Raw genomic sequence first — 19,714 nt, 5'->3', positions numbered from 1 at the left:
AGCCTCCTCAACTATTTAATTATGAATTATGAACTAAACTGGGGAACAATTTGAGAAAAAAAAAATCTGCTGAATTTTATGCTGATTATAACTAAAATTGGCGTTCTGATTCCAAAATTGCAATCATTTTTTTTCTAGCACGTTACATTTTTTTTTTCATCATCTAATCTTTCAGGAAAGCAAAATTCCATTGATTAGCTATAGCAACACTATAGAGTTGATCGCAATTGGACTCATCCACAGCTACGTGGCTACTTGCTTGTGCAATCCCAACTGAGACTGTTCGGTGATAACAACAAAAGCTATCTCTTTGGCGCTCTTGATGAATGGATGGATGGATGTTTTTACGCTAAGGAACTTAAAGAGATTGGCAACCAGCATGAGATATCCGTTTTGAGCGAGACCAGTGTGCCAAGTCTCTCAAGATCGCCTCTGCAGCCTCATCGATGAAACTTGCAGCTCGTGCATCATATAAGACTTATTCAATAGCAATATTTTCTTTCTTTTTTTTTAGGAGAGGATTGATTTAGATCACTTGGAAAACAACCATTGCTGACCACGCGAGAAAATCTCAAACAAAAATATATTCAAAATAAAAGTATGAAAAAAAATTCTAAAAGTATGAATACTAAAACAATGTCCAATGCAGTCCCTATACAGTATATATATAAATTAGGAGTGTCAGGTGATTAAATTTTTTAATCGTAATTAATCGTATGACTTCAGTAATTAACTTATCGGTTCTAAATGTACAATAAATTGTAGAATACATTTTTTTCTCTAAGTTTTATACTCTTGTTAACATAAAAGTGGAAACAATTTTAAACAAATAGAAATATGGCTGCATCTTTTAGTCATTGATACAGTAATTTCATAATAATTCAAAAAATTATATAATTTAATATAAATAAAATTTAGCTAAAATTCAGATGTCCTGTACTGTAAAAAACGAGTGTGATATTGATTTGTGTCTAGATGGCATAATTGCATTTGTAAGACATTGGTGACAGCTCAGTGCATTTTCTTTTCATGTTAAGAACTATCCAATCTTTAACATGAAGTAACTTGTGAAATTCTGCACATTTTTAAAACTGTACAATACAACTTGACCCCATTCTCCACAAATATATGCATTAGTATTAAATTTATTACCCCTAAATTTTGATGTGGACTTGTCTGCTGCGTTGCGGCTGGAATTCCCCCAGTACAGGCTTTCCAAGAAAGGGGTGGTCATTAATTGCGCCTTAAAAAAATTTGTGGCGTTAAAGCAATTAATTAACGCACTAAATTTGGCGATGCTAATATAAATAAAATATACATGGGTTGGGAGGATGGATGTTATCAGTTAACTAACAAACCCAACATTGTTCATCAATACATGACTGAACACAACTGAACTGTGCAATCGTGAAAAAAATAAAGTTGGCAAATCACACCTAAACACTATACAGTATAACAAACATACTGCAGTGGAGAAACTGCAACTCCCTGAGTTCTTATCAGGAAACTACATTTAGAGGTGCCGCATATATATGCTGCATTATTATCTAATTGAACCATCAACAACATGGCATGACATTATATTATAGCAATGCAAGGTAAATCAGACCTGAAGTGCATCGACCACATGTCACATTTAAAAGATTTGGCAAAGTCACACAAAATGCAGGCAGGGCAGGTTTTACATGGACTGTATTAAGGCAGGGCAGGTTTTACATGGACTGTTTTAATAGATCAGAAGATAAGGTTTTAAAACATACCTGGAACTTGTTTTTAAAACCACAAGTACCTCCTCCACACATTTGCATCGCCACTTCACCTTGAAGGAAATGTATAAATTGAAACCAACGCGCCACTAATTTACTAGTTTAGCCAGACAGACTAATGCTGCAGCTTCTTTACAGGAAACGTAGACTTAATCTGAAGGCTTATTCAAAAATTGTCTTTTTTTCTGCATTACTGATATAAAGGCAAGCAACAGGTAAGGCTGATTTGTGCCCATCTGATATTAGAAATGATTTATTAAGTATTTTTCCCCTATTTTTTTTCTCCACAGAATGTTTTTACTTGTCTTTTCCGTTCTCCTCTCAACTATTTTCGCTGATGGTAAATCTGCACATTGACATTGGATGGAAGAACTAATATTTTTTTGACTTGATCGAGAGTCGTTGTATATTTACCAGATGTTTTTCAGTTAAGAATTTGTGTATGTATTTTTTGCAGAATTGCCTGGCGCCCAATACTACTCGTACTCTAAACAGATTGGCGCTGGATCAGGAGGCTCGTATGTTATCAACGGCAATGGGAGGATCACCGGTGTACGAATATGGGAGGCATATAACAACTACATCTTTGGGTGAATAATTAATTCATTTTAAAAATCATTAATGTACAGTGAAAATAATTAAAGAAGGAAGTAATTTATTTTATCAGTACAAAACTAACTTTTATGGGAAAATAACAATACAGAATAAAGACTAGAGAGTGAATAATGCAAATTAATAAAGATTCAAAACATAAAACTAAATGCTTTACAAGCGTTTAAACCAGGTTAAAAAATGTGCTCTATTTCCATACATAGGATTAATTCTCTCAACATATTTTTAAAATCCTGATTTCAAATATCTTTGTAATGTAGTAAGCTATTTTTTAATTTCTTTACTTTGCTTTTAAATCTCTTTAACTCTTTTGTAACAGTTTTTAAATGTTTCACTTTTAATTACAGTATGTGAAGCATATTGAGTTACTTTGTGTATGAAATGCACAATAAATCTGTGATTCTATTTTATTCATTTATGTGTTTATTTATTTATTTATGTTTGACTACCCCTAGTGTCTGCATAGGTACTGGTAAACGTTGCATAAAATTTGATTTTTTGTTGTTGTTTCTTATTAAGCCACCTGTTTAACTCATTTGCTCCCAAAAAACGCATACATATGTTCTATTTTAAATATTACCAGTGTCCCAAAGACATATTTATAAGTTTTTATGTTTTTTTTGTTTTTTTTGTTTTTTAATGCTAGAACATACAGAAGGCTTTGATGCAGCCTCTTAACTGAAGAGAATGCTTGAAGCAATGGTAGTTATTACAAAAACGGACAGCAGGTGGCAGAAGAGTATAAGAGAACAACCAGGGCCATGTTGCAACAAGCTGTTTTCCCTACAGTTTTAAAAAGATTTGTGAATAATGATGAAACTTAGCTATATTCTAATGCTAATTGCTGCAAAAGGGAATCACAGAAATGTTCCAGATGAAAGAATAGTCTAATATTCTGTGTGCCTTGCAAAATCAGTCAATCCAGTAAAACAGCCAGGAGCAAAGGGGGTTGCTTCAGTGAAAATGGCTGGGAGTGAATGAGATCATGTGTTGCTTGTTGTTGTGCAACCAGCCTAGCAGATAGCAAAAATCACTGTCAATGCTCATTGGTTAGCATAGGGGACCTCTCCACGCCAAATTTCAGTCCCAGTATGTCCCTATGCTATACTTCTAATTATGTTATTTTATATTACTTAATTACATTACTTCATATTACTTTTATAATATTTTTAAAATGTTCTAGTATCAGAAACCATAAATGAGAAGAATATAGAATTGCCATTCAATTTTATGTATCAAAAGTGCTAAATCTTGTTGGTATTATGAACCAGCTGTCATTTACTACTCATGAGTATTAGTCTGAAAAAAAATCGAACATCCCTACATATCACCATATTAAACCTTTTGATTAATATATTCATACATTTCAAGTTTGTCTATTTTATCTTCACCAGCCTCCAGCTACGGTATGACTACACGTGGACCAATGTGATGGGCACCCGGAGAGGCCAAATGCAGCAAATACTGTTGTTTGATGATGAGACCATTGTGCAGATCTCAGGAAAATATGCACACTTCATTCAGTCTCTGGTGTTCACTACCAACCTGGGCCGTTCCTTGCACGCGGGCCAGCCTAGTGGGCATTCGTTCAACATGTACGCCAACACAAAGAAGGCTGAGCTGCGATTCATCAGCGGCAGGGCCCACGGTGCCATCACCTCCATTGGGGCCCACTGGGCTGTTGTTTCTGAAACTTATTTGGAAAAGGGCAAATAATTGTGTTTAACCATTCATCTGCTTTGGACAGAAAATATTTTCCTGGTGATTTTAATCCTTAATTAAAACTGTCCATAGCGCACATGTAAAATAGTTATTATGTGATTAGCCACTTTTTTGTTTTTTACTTTGTCAAAGCTTTTTCAAGTCCGGGTTTATATGTCTTTTTTGTTATAATTCTTTGCTTTTGTATAGTGCTTTGAAGGCCAGTAAATTGCCATTAAATATCTATCAATCAAAGACTGAAAACTTAAAAAAATGGTTTGAGTGTAAATCTTTTTCAATGAATAAAGTTTTGAATGCCGAACAAAATACAATGATCTCAGTCTAACAGTTAATGCTGGCTTAAAAATAACCCAAATTGGGTGAAATAGCTAACCAGCTCTGGGCCCAAAAGCGACATACCCAATTAATGGTGGGTTAGCCAAACGCGCTGAGAAACACATCCATGGAGAGATCTCCGATATGTGTTACGTGATCAGAACTATGGCTGATCCGGACCAAGACGGAAAGACATGAGTTACATTTGGAGAACTGTTTGACAGATATGTTCGTATCTCTGATAAGGTGGTGGGGATTCTAATGAGGGCGGCACGGTGGCTGACTGGTTAGCACATCCGCCTCCCAGTGCAGAGGACGTGAGATTGAGTCCGGGCTTCGGCCTTCCTGGGTAGAGTTTGCATGTTCTCCCCGTGCTTGCGTGGGTTTTCTCCGGGTGCTCCGGTTTCCTCCCACATTCCAAAGACATGCATGGCAGGTTGATTGTACACTCCAAATTGTCCATAGGTGTGATTGTGAGTATGGTTGTTCGTCTCTGTGTGCCTTGCAATTGGCTGGCAACCAGTTCAGGGTGTACCCCGCCTACTGCCCGAAGCCAGCTGGGATAGGCTCCAGCAACCCCCGCGACCCTTGTGAGGACAAGCGGTTAGGAAAATGGATGGATGGATGGATTCTAATGAGAGCACGAAAACATGGGAAGGTCCACTTTGAAGGGGAAATGCTGTGGCAAGGACAGGACGATGGGGTGATCATCACTCTGCTGGTGTGATAGCACGACCAACGGCTTTTAAATATGCAGTTGAAAAAAATTGTGTTAAATTCAGGAATAATTTATACAAAGTGATCTGATGCCTAATCCCAACTGGCTAACTTTATTTGGCCAAAATAAACTTTCTCTACCTCAACAAAATGCCCCAGTTTCATTTTAGGATAATCCCAAAGCATGATGCAAAAGTGACGTACCAAATCAGAATTTCCGTTGTGTACTGTATTTGTTTTCTATGTCTGTCTGGTTAGGTTATTGCGCACGCCTGTGCTCGTCAACCCGGTCCCTTGTGTTTACCAATCAGCTCCCTCAGACACTCATTTCTTATCCAGGTGTTGCTCATTGTCTCATCAGTTCCGTGTTTTCAAGTGTTCTAGTTTCTTTCTGTCTTTGTCAGCTCATTGTTTGTGTTAGCATTAGCAATCGCTAGCTGTTTCCCAATTTGCGCTCTTGTCCATTCCTATGTCCTTGTGATCTCATGACACAAGTACTGTTCCAATTGAAAGTATGCATAAAGTAAGAACGGCGTATTCAGATGTTGTTCTTGTCAGCTAGCTTAAACCAAGGATGCTTTGGTTGGATACTAGTGAAGGCAGGGCTGGTAAAGATCCATTTCATGTTGCCATCACGTAAATACTTTAGAGTCGGGGTTTAAATTAGCAAGTACACAGCCGTTCCGAGAGTCTCGAGGATGAACGATCATCCGGACGATTTTAGGAAGACCGTACTTGGCGAGTTCATGAGAGTGTACTCTGCGTTTTTCGTAATGAGAAACGGCCTCAGTCAAAGTCAAATCTAGTCATGACTTTCCCTAATGTGTGATTTGGGATACTTTGGCCTTGTTTTTTTTTTTTTTTTTAACTTTTGTTAATTTTGTGTTTGTTTTTTGGAAAATAAATACATTTCGTTTTTGCGTATATTGTGGCAGTAGTAAGGAGCGTATACGACTGACTGGAAACACGTCTTTATTCAACAACTGCCAACAACAGAATGGCGAATATTGCGCCAACAAACATTCATATCAAACACGCCCCCTGCTGTATGCCTACTGGGTGAGAGGCATGGTCCTTAAGTCCACCACACAGGCCCCCCCCCGAACACCCAGAAGAGCACTCAAAAGGAAAACCTCACAGGGGGTTTCACCAGCCTGCCACATCGACTACGCAGCCCATCTCCCGGTGGAGCAGGTGAAACCTGTTGAGCAGGCGGGGCAGGCGAAAAAGGAGCAGGAGAACACTCAACATCATCGTGCGGAAACGAGGCTGGGGGCTTCGGAGGATGACCACGGCGAGGGACCCGAGCTGGCAACGGCACATCGCCTACAACCAAATGAGCTGGTTTGAGCCTATCCAACGAAACAGACTCCCTACGTCCACCCATATCAAGCACAAAATATTTAACCCCATGCTCAAGCACCCGAAACGGGCCGTCATACGGTGGCATGAGGGGCGACCGGTGGGCATCGTGGCGCACAAAAACAAAACAGGCAGAAAGTAAGTGTCGACGGTACAAAAACCTTAGGAACACAGTGGTGAACCGATGCAGGAGTCAGGGGCATCCCCGAAAGAAAGGACCGCGCGTCGGGACCTTCGGGCAGAAATTCACCCGGGACGCGAAGAGGCTGACCGAACACCAACTCGGCCGGGGCGACGTTAAGATCCTCTTTCGGAGCCAAACGCAACCCGAGCAAAACCCAAGGAAGACGATCGACCCAGTTACCGTCGGAAAGCGCAGCCCGCAGCGCAGCTTTAAGTGACCGGTGAAAACGTTCACACAACCCGTTAGCCTGTGGGTGGTAGGCAGTAGTGCGTGGTACCTGCACACCCAAGGACTCCGCTAAGGCAGACCAAAGTCCTGACACAAACTGGGGCCCCCTATCCGAGGTGATATCGAACGGCGTGCCAAAACGCGCGACCCAAGATGACAGGAACGCGCGGGCTACGTCCATCAAAGTCGTGGAGGGCAGGGGAACAGCTTCCGGCCACCTCGTAGTCCGATCTACCATAGTGAGCAGATGCGTAAAACGCTGCGACGGAGGGAGGGGGCCTACCAGACCAACGTGCACGTGGTCGAAACGCCTAGCTGGAATCAAAAAAGGTTCGAGGTCCGCCCTGGTGTGCCGGTGAACTTTGGCACGCTGACAAGCCACGCACGCCGCCGCCCACTCCATGACGCCCCTACGCAGTCCAGGCCAGACAAACTTGGCACTAACCAGCTTGACCGACGCACGAACGCCAGGGTGTGAGAGGGAGTGGATAGAGTCAAACATTCTCCGACGCCATCCCAAAGGAACCACAGGCCGGGGGCCACAGGGTTACACTTACCGGCCACATGCCGAACGTCTGTCGTGAATTCGGAAATGGCCGCCAAGTGGCGCTGCTGGCGGGCCGACCACGGTTCAGTAACCTTTGACATCGCAAACGTAAGCGGCCTATGATCCACATAAGCCGTGAAACGGCGCCCTTCAAGAAGGAAACAAAAATGTCGCGTCGCGAGATACAGTGCCAGCAACTCCCTGTCAAAAACGCTATACTTGCATTCGTTATCCGCAACTTACGACTAAAAAAACACAAGGGGCTGCGACACATTCGCCACGAGTTGCTCAACCACTCCCCCTACAGCTATATCGGAAGCATCTGTAGTCAAGCCACCTGCGCAGTGGAGATCGGATGGACGAGGAGGGCCGTCCTTAGCTTGCTGAAACGCCTGTGCCCGTTGCGGAGACCACTCGAGGGTGTCTTTAGCCTTCTTGTTCCTTAAGGCACTGTAAAGGCTGCAGGAGGTGGGCTGCACGCGGAAGGAAGCGGTTATAAAAATTAACCATGCCCAAGAACTCCTGCAGCGCCTTAACCGAGGCTGGGCGGGGGAAATCAATCACTGCCTGTACCTTGGCAGGTAAGGAAACTGCACCCTGCGCCGATATACAGTGGCCCAAAAAATCTATCTCAGTAAGACCGAATTGACACTTAGCCGGATTGACGATTAGGCCATGTGAATCGAGGCGCTTGAAAACCTGCGTTAAGTGCGACAGATGTACCTGCGGTGAAGGACTGGCCACTAAAATGTCATCAAGATAGACGAACACAAAGTCGAGGTCGCGTAAAACACAGTCCATCAATCTTTGGAAAGTCTGTGCTGCCCCTTTCAGGCCAAAAGGCATGCGCAGGAATTCGAAAAGCCCAAACGGGGTTATCACTGCTGTTTTGGGCACGTCTACCGGCTGCACAGGCACCTGGTGATAGCCACGGACCAAGTCCACTTTAGAAAAAATTGTGGTGCCAGCCAGACGCGCCGAAAAATCTTGAATGTGTGGAATGGGGTAACGGTCATGCGTAGTAACACTGTTTAGCCGACGAAAATCACTGCAAGGCCGCCAGGAACCATCGCTTTTAGGCACCATGTGTAAGGGCGAAGCCCACGGGCTGTTAGAACGCCTCACAATCCCCAAACGCTCCATTGTAGCAAACTCCTCCCTCGCAATTGCCAATTTGGCCGCGTCAAGTCGGCGCGCGCAGGCAAAAACTGGCGGGCCAACGGTGGGGATTAAATGCTCCACCCCGTGCTTAGTATCGGCGGTGGAAAAGGCGGGAGTCGTCAACGACGGAAAATCAGACAGTAAACGCTGATTAACGTCGCCCGACGCCAAAAGATTTGCGTGTGCTAATGGTCCGAGTCCCCCAACCTCACACGGGGAAAGTGGCGAAAGAAACAGCGTCAATCAAACCGCGGTTAGCAACATCAACAAACAGTCCATTTGCACACAGAAAATCCGCGCCAATAATTGGAACCGTGATTGAAGCAACAATAAAGTTCCACTGAAATTCACGTCCATGGAAGCACACAGTCGCCAGCCTGGAACCAAAGCTGATAATGGGTGAGCCGTTAGCTGCACACAGGGACGGTCCGCTGCTACTGGTCGCCTTTTCCGCGGCGGTGAGTGTAAGCAGGCTGACTTGCGACCCGCAGTCCACCAGGAAACGTCTCCCTGATGACGAGTCTGTGAGGAAGAGCAGCTCGCTTTCGTTGCCGGCGCCCACAGCCGCTATGGAACGCCGGCGTTGGAGTTTCCCGGAGCTTCGAAGGTGCAGGGGGGAACACAACGTCTAGCCTTGCTGCCGAACCGCTGGTGGAAGAAACAAAGAGCCCTCTCGCGCCGCTTCCGTGTCACCACTCCAACCACCACCGTCGGGCCCGCGTCCGGCATCGCCTCCAGGAGGTGATCGGCTGCCACACTTTGCACGGCGAATCCTCTCGTAGCCAGCAACACTCGATCCGCTTCTTCAGCCAAGGCCCGATAATCGCAGGACGCCAGGCAAGCGGAGTTGGCCAACACCGCGCGTACCGGAGGCGGTAGCTGCCGGAGGAAAATGTGCGGGAAAACGAATCCGCCTTCATCCGAGCCTAACAGCGTCAGCATCTTGTCCATGAGGTCCACTGCTGTGCCATCGCCCAACCGGGGCAGGGAAAGGGGTCTGTCTGCTCTCTCCGAGCCCGACAAACTGAACCTCTTGAGCAGAAGTTGTTTGAGCGCGGCGTATTTCCCGCTCTGTGGAGGTGCGCGCAATAGCTGCATAGCACGACGTGTAGTCAGTTGGTCGAGGGCCGCCACGACCGGTAATACGGTAATACCTTGGCTCATCAGCGGTGATTCCTCGTAAGTGGAAAAGCGCTTCAACATGCTGAAACCACGAGGCCGGGTCGCTCTGCCAGAATTCCGGCAGCCTCGCGCTAGCGGCGACGGCTGCAAGTTGCCGGAGTTGGGGCGACATGGCCGAGGAGGACACCTCTTCATCCGCTGTTCGAAACATTTTCAACGTCAGGGTCACCAATGTGGCAGTAGTAAGGAGCGTATACGACTGACTGGAAACACGTCTTTATTCAACAATTGCCAACAACAGAATGGCGAATATTGCGCCAACAACCACTCATATCAAACACGCCCCCTGCTGTATGCCTACTGGGTGAGAGGCATGGTCCTAAAGTCCACCACAATATCATGTTTCCCTGCAACTGGGTCCTCAACACTGCACTCCAAACCATGACAAAAATGAGCAGATAGCGTATAGCTAAGCCAACGGCTACTCCCCAGTAGATGACTGGTAAATGAATTGATGCCTAAGTAATATTTGTATTTGACACAACATGGCAGTTTTAGAACCCAGACGCAAAGATAGAGGTTGAGGCTTAAGCAGCTTTTATTAAACAAAACAAAAGTTCCTCGTCGAGAGGGAGAAAACAAAAGCTATTCAAAGTTAAACTAAAGGCGCTCCAAAAGGGAGGAAGTCTAAACTACAATCAAAACAAAATCACTCCTTAACTAAAACAATACTGTGGCTATTCAAAGTTACAAACCAAAGTTCTCTCAAGGGACATGGCAACAAGGCTGTGGACGGTAACAGGCTTTAGTGGCTCTGACGAAAACACTTAGGCACAAGACAGGGGAGACGCAGACCATTTAACACATGAAGGTAATGGGAAACAGGTGGACACAATCAAGAATCAGGGTTGACACTGACACCACACGAGGAAGGGCAAGTGACCTGAGACGAGAGGAGTCAGAATTTTCAAAATAAAACAGGAAATGACAAGACAACCTCACCGCGGTGTGACAGTATTCAACAGTTAAAAAAAAATCATACTTTGTCATTTCTTCTACCAATTATTAAAGTTTTTTAATGTTGAAGAAAAAAAGTATTACTCAGTTACTTTCAAATTAAATGTTAAAGTAATTTTAAACCTACTAGAGAAACTGAGAGTAATTTTGCTCATATCTCAGATGAAATGTAAAAAAATATAAGTATACCACAATCACATTTGTTCGGTACTTTTTTGTAAAATAATAATAATAATAATAATAATAATAATAATACTCTTGACACTCCCCACACAACTAAAAATTCTTACTTGATAATCTTTGAAAGATATCTGGCAATTTGGCTTTTTCTGACTTCAATGTTGATTATTGTATGTGTACGTCCAGTTAAAGACAGCATTTAGTTTACACAGTGTATATTTTCGTTCAGGATTACAGCACCCTTGTCTTATTGAATTTTTTTTATGACTCATTCTTAATGGTAAATGTTCAGTTAAGGAAAAGTAAGAAATGTTGTTTCTAGGCAAAATAAATTAGCACAGAGTGCACTAAATGTGGCCCACCAGAATGATGCAAAGTGCATTCAGCAGATTGCGAGTATTTTGAGTCGCTTAAAATAAATGTTTTTTTATGTTTTGTTTTTAAATGTATCTATCTTTCTACACATTTACACAAATAAATCCAGGTACTTTTTTTTTTTAATGATCTCTTTTACTGTACCACATGCCAAATCAGTAACGATTATGCAACATGTGATGACAAAATCTGCACATCGTCTATTCAAAGTGAGACTGACTCAGATTTCTGTTATGTACTTTGATTACATAACACATTGTCACTTACTGCACTCAGTAAAAATATTTCTATGTAATATACAGTGTTGTACTTTAATACACTATTCAGATAATCTGTGGCCAAAAGTTATCAAAACTGTGATCAAAAGCAATGAGCAAATTATCATCATAACGCCATTTCAAAATTAATTACTAGAATTCTGCATTATATTAACATTAGGCATCAGCCTAACGTCACTATTGCAAGTTATAAATGTAATTTTGCAACCACAAGCAAAAGCATCTGAGCGACAATTACAGCAACATGTGACAAGAAAAGCTGCAGATCATCAACTGAATGTCACAGGACCCATTTTCCAGGTTGAGCTGAGCCTCCTCAACTATTTAATTATGAATTATGAACTAAACTGGGGAACAATTTGAGAAAAAAAAAATCTGCTGAATTTTATGCTGATTATAACTAAAATTGGCGTTCTGATTCCAAAATTGCAATCATTTTTTTTCTAGCACGTTACATTTTTTTTTTCATCATCTAATCTTTCAGGAAAGCAAAATTCCATTGATTAGCTATAGCAACACTATAGAGTTGATCGCAATTGGACTCATCCACAGCTACGTGGCTACTTGCTTGTGCAATCCCAACTGAGACTGTTCGGTGATAACAACAAAAGCTATCTCTTTGGCGCTCTTGATGAATGGATGGATGGATGTTTTTACGCTAAGGAACTTAAAGAGATTGGCAACCAGCATGAGATATCCGTTTTGAGCGAGACCAGTGTGCCAAGTCTCTCAAGATCGCCTCTGCAGCCTCATCGATGAAACTTGCAGCTCGTGCATCATATAAGACTTATTCAATAGCAATATTTTCTTTCTTTTTTTTTAGGAGAGGATTGATTTAGATCACTTGGAAAACAACCATTGCTGACCACGCGAGAAAATCTCAAACAAAAATATATTCAAAATAAAAGTATGAAAAAAAATTCTAAAAGTATGAATACTAAAACAATGTCCAATGCAGTCCCTATACAGTATATATATAAATTAGGAGTGTCAGGTGATTAAATTTTTTAATCGTAATTAATCGTATGACTTCAGTAATTAACTTATCGGTTCTAAATGTACAATAAATTGTAGAATACATTTTTTTCTCTAAGTTTTATACTCTTGTTAACATAAAAGTGGAAACAATTTTAAACAAATAGAAATATGGCTGCATCTTTTAGTCATTGATACAGTAATTTCATAATAATTCAAAAAATTATATAATTTAATATAAATAAAATTTAGCTAAAATTCAGATGTCCTGTACTGTAAAAAACGAGTGTGATATTGATTTGTGTCTAGATGGCATAATTGCATTTGTAAGACATTGGTGACAGCTCAGTGCATTTTCTTTTCATGTTAAGAACTATCCAATCTTTAACATGAAGTAACTTGTGAAATTCTGCACATTTTTAAAACTGTACAATACAACTTGACCCCATTCTCCACAAATATATGCATTAGTATTAAATTTATTACCCCTAAATTTTGATGTGGACTTGTCTGCTGCGTTGCGGCTGGAATTCCCCCAGTACAGGCTTTCCAAGAAAGGGGTGGTCATTAATTGCGCCTTAAAAAAATTTGTGGCGTTAAAGCAATTAATTAACGCACTAAATTTGGCGATGCTAATATAAATAAAATATACATGGGTTGGGAGGATGGATGTTATCAGTTAACTAACAAACCCAACATTGTTCATCAATACATGACTGAACACAACTGAACTGTGCAATCGTGAAAAAAATAAAGTTGGCAAATCACACCTAAACACTATACAGTATAACAAACATACTGCAGTGGAGAAACTGCAACTCCCTGAGTTCTTATCAGGAAACTACATTTAGAGGTGCCGCATATATATGCTGCATTATTATCTAATTGAACCATCAACAACATGGCATGACATTATATTATAGCAATGCAAGGTAAATCAGACCTGAAGTGCATCGACCACATGTCACATTTAAAAGATTTGGCAAAGTCACACAAAATGCAGGCAGGGCAGGTTTTACATGGACTGTATTAAGGCAGGGCAGGTTTTACATGGACTGTTTTAATAGATCAGAAGATAAGGTTTTAAAACATACCTGGAACTTGTTTTTAAAACCACAAGTACCTCCTCCACACATTTGCATCGCCACTTCACCTTGAAGGAAATGTATAAATTGAAACCAACGCGCCACTAATTTACTAGTTTAGCCAGACAGACTAATGCTGCAGCTTCTTTACAGGAAACGTAGACTTAATCTGAAGGCTTATTCAAAAATTGTCTTTTTTTCTGCATTACTGATATAAAGGCAAGCAACAGGTAAGGCTGATTTGTGCCCATCTGATATTAGAAATGATTTATTAAGTATTTTTCCCCTATTTTTTTTCTCCACAGAATGTTTTTACTTGTCTTTTCCGTTCTCCTCTCAACTATTTTCGCTGATGGTAAATCTGCACATTGACATTGGATGGAAGAACTAATATTTTTTTGACTTGATCGAGAGTCGTTGTATATTTACCAGATGTTTTTCAATTAAGAATTTGTGGATGTATTTTTTGCAGAATTGCCTGGCGCCCAATACTACTCGTACTCTAAACAGATTGGCGCTGGATCAGGAGGCTCGTATGTTATCAACGGCAATGGGAGGATCACCGGTGTACGAATATGGGAGGCATATAACAACTACATCTTTGGGTGAATAATTAATTCATTTTAAAAATCATTAATGTACAGTGAAAATAATTAAAGAAGGAAGCAATTTATTTTATCAGTACAAAACTAACTTTTATGGGAAAATAACAATACAGAATAAAGACTAGAGAGTGAATAATGCAAATTAATAAAGATTCAAAACATAAAACTAAATGCTTTACAAGCGTTTAAACCAGGTTAAAAAATGTGCTCTATTTCCATACATAGGATTAATTCTCTCAACATATTTTTAAAATCCTGATTTCAAATATCTTTGTAATGTAGTAAGCTATTTTTTAATTTCTTTACTTTGCTTTTAAATCTCTTTAACTCTTTTGTAACAGTTTTTAAAGGTTTCACTTTTAATTACAGTATGTGAAGCATATTGAGTTACTTTGTGTATGAAATGCACAATAAATCTGTGATTCTATTTTATTCATTTATGTGTTTATTTATTTATTTATGTTTGACTACCCCTAGTGTCTGCATAGGTACTGGTAAACGTTGCATAAAATTTGATTTTTTGTTGTTGTTTCTTATTAAGCCACCTGTTTAACTCATTTGCTCCCAAAAAACGCATACATATGTTCTATTTTAAATATTACCAGTGTCCCAAAGACATATTTATAAGTTTTTATGTTTTTTTTGTTTTTTTTGTTTTTTAATGCTAGAACATACAGAAGGCTTTGATGCAGCCTCTTAACTGAAGAGAATGCTTGAAGCAATGGTAGTTATTACAAAAACGGACAGCAGGTGGCAGCAGAGTATAAGAGAACAACCAGGGCCATGTTGCAACAAGCTGTTTTCCCTACAGTTTTAAAAAGATTTGTGAATAATGATGAAACTTAGCTATATTCTAATGCTAATTGCTGCAAAAGGGAATCACAGAAATGTTCCAGATGAAAGAATAGTCTAATATTCTGTGTGCCTTGCAAAATCAGTCAATCCAGTAAAACAGCCAGGAGCAAAGGGGGTTGCTTCAGTGAAAATGGCTGGGAGTGAATGAGATCATGTGTTGCTTGTTGTTGTGCAACCAGCCTAGCAGATAGCAAAAATCACTGTCAACGCTCATTGGTTAGCATAGGGGGCCTCTCCACGCCAAATTTCAGTCCCGGTATGTCCCTATGCTATACTTCTAATTATGTTATTTTATATTGCTTAATTATATTACTTTATATTACTTTTATAATATTTAAAACATGTTCTAGTATCAGAAACCATGAATGAGAAGAATATAGAATTCCCATTCATTTCATGCAATTTTAAGGAAATATGCTACAGTATATCTGGGCCAATTTTGTGTATCAAAAGTGCTAAATCTTGTTGGTATTATGTATTTTATGTATTATATATGTATAATTATGGTATTACCAGCTGTCATTTACTACTCATGAGTATTAGTCTGAAAAAAAATCGAACATCCCTACATATCACCATATTAAACCTTTTGATTAATATATTCATACATTTCAAGTTTGTCTATTTTATCTTCACCAGCCTCCAGCTACGGTATGACTACACGTGGACCAATGTGATGGGCACCCGGAGAGGCCAAATGCAGCAAATACTGTTGTTTGATGATGAGACCATTGTGCAGATCTCAGGAAAATATGCACACTTCATTCAGTCTCTGGTGTTCACTACCAACCTGGGCCGTTCCTTGCACGCGGGCCAGCCTCGTGGGCATTCGTTCAACATGTACGCCAACACAAAGAAAGCTGAGCTGCGATTCATCAGCGGCAGGGCCCACGGTGCCATCACCTCCATTGGGGCACACTGGGCTGTTGTTTCTGAAACTTATTTGAAAAAGGGCAAATACGTGTAATGCATCCATCATTTGGAAAAGGGAAAATAATTGTGATTCACCATTCGTCAGCTTTGGACATAGAAAATATTTTCCTGGTGATTTTATTACTTAATTAAAACTGTCCATAGCGCACATGTAAAATAGTTATTATGTGATTAGCCACTTTTTTGTTTTTTACTTTGTCAAAGCTTTTTCCAAGTCTGGGTTTATATGTCTTTTTTGTTATAATTCTTTGCTTTTGTATAGTGCTTTGAAGGCCAGTAAATTGCCATTAAATATCTATCAATCAAAGCCTGAAAACTTAAAAAAATGCTTTGAGTGTAAATCTTTTTCAATGAATAAAGTTTTGAATGCCTAACAAAATACAATGATCTCAGTCTAACAGTTAACCCAAATTGGGTGAAATAGCTACCCAGCTCTGGGTCCAAAAGCGACATACCCAATTAATGGTGGGTTTTTTATACCCAGCGCATTTGCGTTGAGAATTTGAGCCAGCATGTTGACATAGTCAAGGAATAAGCGGATTGCAATAACAATGCAGGGTAAATTGGGCACAAAGTTTCAAGGTCGTGATGTCATTTTTGAAAAGATATGTCAAAGCCGTGCAAAAAGTACAGGCAGGGCAGGTTCTGCATGTTAACAAAGAGTTAAAACACACCTGAGAATTTTTTTTGAAGTACTGTAAGTACCTCCTCCTTCCATTTGCACATCCACTTGAAGGAAGTGCCAGTGCAAAAGATTACTCCTATAAATAAACAGCTGTACTGTCATTCACAGTTTAACCTGGTGGACTAATGCTGGGACTTTCTTGCCGGGAATACACACTCAATTTGTAAGATTGATCAAAAACTCTAGATTTCTATCTGCATTCCTGAAAAAAAAAAAGGAACTAGTTTGTTGAAGGTATCCTCCAATTACCGAGTATATCACCCAAAAAACAGGTAAGGCTGACGTCTGTTCATCCAATATCAATAATTATTTATGGATGATTTTTTTACCCCACTTTTTTTTGTTTATTTTCACAGAATGATTTTACTGGTCTTCATCGGATTTCTCTCAATAACTGCTTTGGCTGACGGTAAATCTGCACATTAACACCGGAATAACTAATACAGTATTGTTTTACTTTACCTGGAATTGTTATAAAGTATATCCACCTAATGTTCTTCAATAAAGACTTTCTGTGCCTATTTTTCGCAGACTCGACTGACTCTCAGTCCTACTCTTTCTCCCCTCATGTGGGCTCGGGACTGGGCCTCTCATATGCGCTCACCGGCAATGGGAGGATTACAGGTGTGCGAGTATGGGAGGCCTATAACAACTTCATCTATGGGTGAATAATTTGTCTTAAATCTCATCGTAGTGCAGTAAAACACATGTAAATAAAGTCTGTTTTTGGAGTTTGAAAAAAAAGATATGTACTGTATTGTTTTCTTGTCTGTTTATTTCATGATGCATGAAATACCAAAATATACATGAAACAGGGACGACGCTACACCGAGGCAAAACCCTAATTTGAACCCATTGACAAGGCAGTGCAATATTGCTTTGTGACTTTTTTCCCCATTATTGTTAATAAGTAAGAACTGCTACTTAGTAACAATTAACAACTGGTTTGTTATTTATTTGCTATATGCCTGTGTAGACCGGCGGTTCTTAACCTGGGTTCGATCAATGAAATGATTAATTAATCAATTAGGGCACTATGAATTCACATGTATAACGTATGGGTTTCCGCAGGGTTCAATTCTGGGGCCTCTGCTGTTTTCATTGTATCCGATACATACATACATACATACATATACAGCAAAACTAAAGGCTGCATGGAGAGGCTTTCTGAATTCAAGGTGAAGAGAGCCAGATTCAATTAAAGATTCTCCCTGTTCATTTTGTTCACCTGTAAACCCTATACTTATGTCTTAAATTTGAAGGGGAAAAAAATCATATATTATTTTTGAATAAAAAGGAAACTTTGGCGTTCAGCACCTCCAACACGGTTAAGAACCACTGGTGTAGACCATATTATTATTTTGGATTTATTTAATCAATGTCTTCCTACTTATCAAGCTAGTTTGCTTTATCTTCATCAGGCTTCAACTTCGCTTCGGCTACACCTGGAACAGACCAATAGGATACCAGTATGGCCATATCCTGGAGATAAACTTGTTTGACGACGAGGCCATTGTGGAGCTCTCCGGAAAATATGCACACTACATTCAGTCTCTGGTGTTCACTACCAACCTGGGCCGTTCCTTGCACGCGGGCCAGCCTCGTGGGCATTCGTTCAACATGCACCCCATCACAGAGAAGGCAGAGCTGCGATTCATCAGCGGCAGGTTCCACGGTGCCATCACCTCCATTGGGGCACACTGGGCTGTTGTTTCGGAACCTTATGGAACAAATCGCAAATACGTGTAATGCATCCATCATCTGAATTGGACATATTTATTCTTAATTTCTTAATATCAATAAACTATTTTCATGATTTTAACTGTTTTGCACCTTGATTAAATCTCTGTCCATAGTGAATATGTGAAATGGTTATTGACCTTTGTCAAAGCTCAGACTTCATTTGTCAATTATTGTAATACTTTTGTTTCCTTCATGCTGCCTTGGATGCCAATAAGTTGCCATTAAACATTTATTAGCAATCAAAGATGGAAAACTTCAACGCAATGTGTATAAGGCTATGTGTGCTCTCATTTTTGTTCAAAAATACAAAATAAAATAAAATAAAATGTACTGTACTATGACCTTTACAGATAAACTATTTTGGACTTTTCTAATCTTTTGAGTACACCAGTCGTACTGTTCTTTTTTGCACAACTTGGCGTTCTCTAAATAGCAGTTGAACAGCAAAATTCCCAACCAATGCATTTCCTGGTTTAATTACAATAGGTATTTAAATAGTAACCTTCAAGATTCATGCTATTTGCATTTTGACAAAAAAACATTACCATTGAAGAAACGTTGATTAACAGTACTTGACCATTGTGAGGTTTCAAAATCAAGATATTAATCATTCAGAAAGAAGTAGCCACTGTGCAATTGTCATCAATCAGCAGAAAATGCCATCATTCAGCAGGTCGCAAATGGGATACAGAGAGATTAGAAGGGGCACAAAAAGGCATAGAAGCTCCTTGGAAATTTCATGAATCAAACACCTTGTTAGAGTACAGCATATTGCGCAAAAGGGAGGGAAATATAGAGCAGTTGGTCCTGCATTAAAAACAATTGAACAGATCAAATTAAATTCATTTGTAGAGGCTATAGCGGGTTTAGGTTCATCTAAAAAGTACACAAATATCCCTAAACGTTTGTAATTAATGTACAGTATATTTAGTAAAATGTGTCCTTTGCACTCTAGAGTGGTTTAGATCCTATTTGACAGACAGAACTTTCAATGTTAGTCTCACTGTCTTACGGTGTTCCACATGGTTCAATTTTGCGGCCACTGCTGTTTCATTATATTTGCTGCTCCTGGGTTGCATGTTAAGAAAACATGATATTTCCTTCCACTGCTATGCGGATGACAGATCTATGCCCCATTATGTCCCATATTAAGGCCAGTTTTTGTCATGTATGGAGGAAATTAAGGCTTAAATGGCACTGAATGCCATATCTGGGTAGAGCTGGCTTTGGTTGAGGGTCCCGATTGG

The 19,714-nt window shown here is 40.1% G+C and overlaps 3 protein-coding genes across 3 annotated transcripts; all 3 read left to right on the top strand.

The window, feature by feature from the left end:
• The first annotated feature begins 1,819 nt into the window (after window positions 1–1,819).
• Window positions 1,820–4,400, top strand: LOC144037511 (zymogen granule membrane protein 16-like). The gene is made up of 4 exons (XM_077549046.1): window positions 1,820–1,981; window positions 2,057–2,106; window positions 2,224–2,356; window positions 3,773–4,400. The coding sequence occupies exons 2-4, from the start codon at window positions 2,058–2,060 to the stop codon at window positions 4,092–4,094; spliced, it is 504 nt and encodes a 167-aa protein (XP_077405172.1). The 5' UTR covers window positions 1,820–1,981; window position 2,057; the 3' UTR covers window positions 4,095–4,400.
• Window positions 4,401–13,716: 9,316 nt separating this feature from the next.
• Window positions 13,717–16,346, top strand: LOC144037831 (zymogen granule membrane protein 16-like). The gene is made up of 4 exons (XM_077549696.1): window positions 13,717–13,876; window positions 13,952–14,001; window positions 14,119–14,251; window positions 15,746–16,346. The coding sequence occupies exons 2-4, from the start codon at window positions 13,953–13,955 to the stop codon at window positions 16,071–16,073; spliced, it is 510 nt and encodes a 169-aa protein (XP_077405822.1). The 5' UTR covers window positions 13,717–13,876; window position 13,952; the 3' UTR covers window positions 16,074–16,346.
• A 145-nt stretch (window positions 16,347–16,491) lies between these two features.
• On the top strand, window positions 16,492–18,802 carry LOC144037830 (zymogen granule membrane protein 16-like). Its single transcript, XM_077549695.1, has 4 exons — window positions 16,492–16,996; window positions 17,081–17,133; window positions 17,256–17,388; window positions 18,146–18,802. Exons 2-4 carry the CDS (start codon window positions 17,082–17,084, stop codon window positions 18,471–18,473), a joined length of 513 nt encoding a protein of 170 aa, XP_077405821.1. The 5' UTR covers window positions 16,492–16,996; window position 17,081; the 3' UTR covers window positions 18,474–18,802.
• Window positions 18,803–19,714: the final 912 nt, after the last annotated feature.

Source organism: Vanacampus margaritifer, chromosome 17, assembly GCF_051991255.1.
Source record: "Vanacampus margaritifer isolate UIUO_Vmar chromosome 17, RoL_Vmar_1.0, whole genome shotgun sequence".
NCBI classification, from domain to species: domain Eukaryota; kingdom Metazoa; phylum Chordata; class Actinopteri; order Syngnathiformes; family Syngnathidae; genus Vanacampus; species Vanacampus margaritifer.
This window is presented reverse-complemented; position numbering and strand designations above follow the sequence as displayed.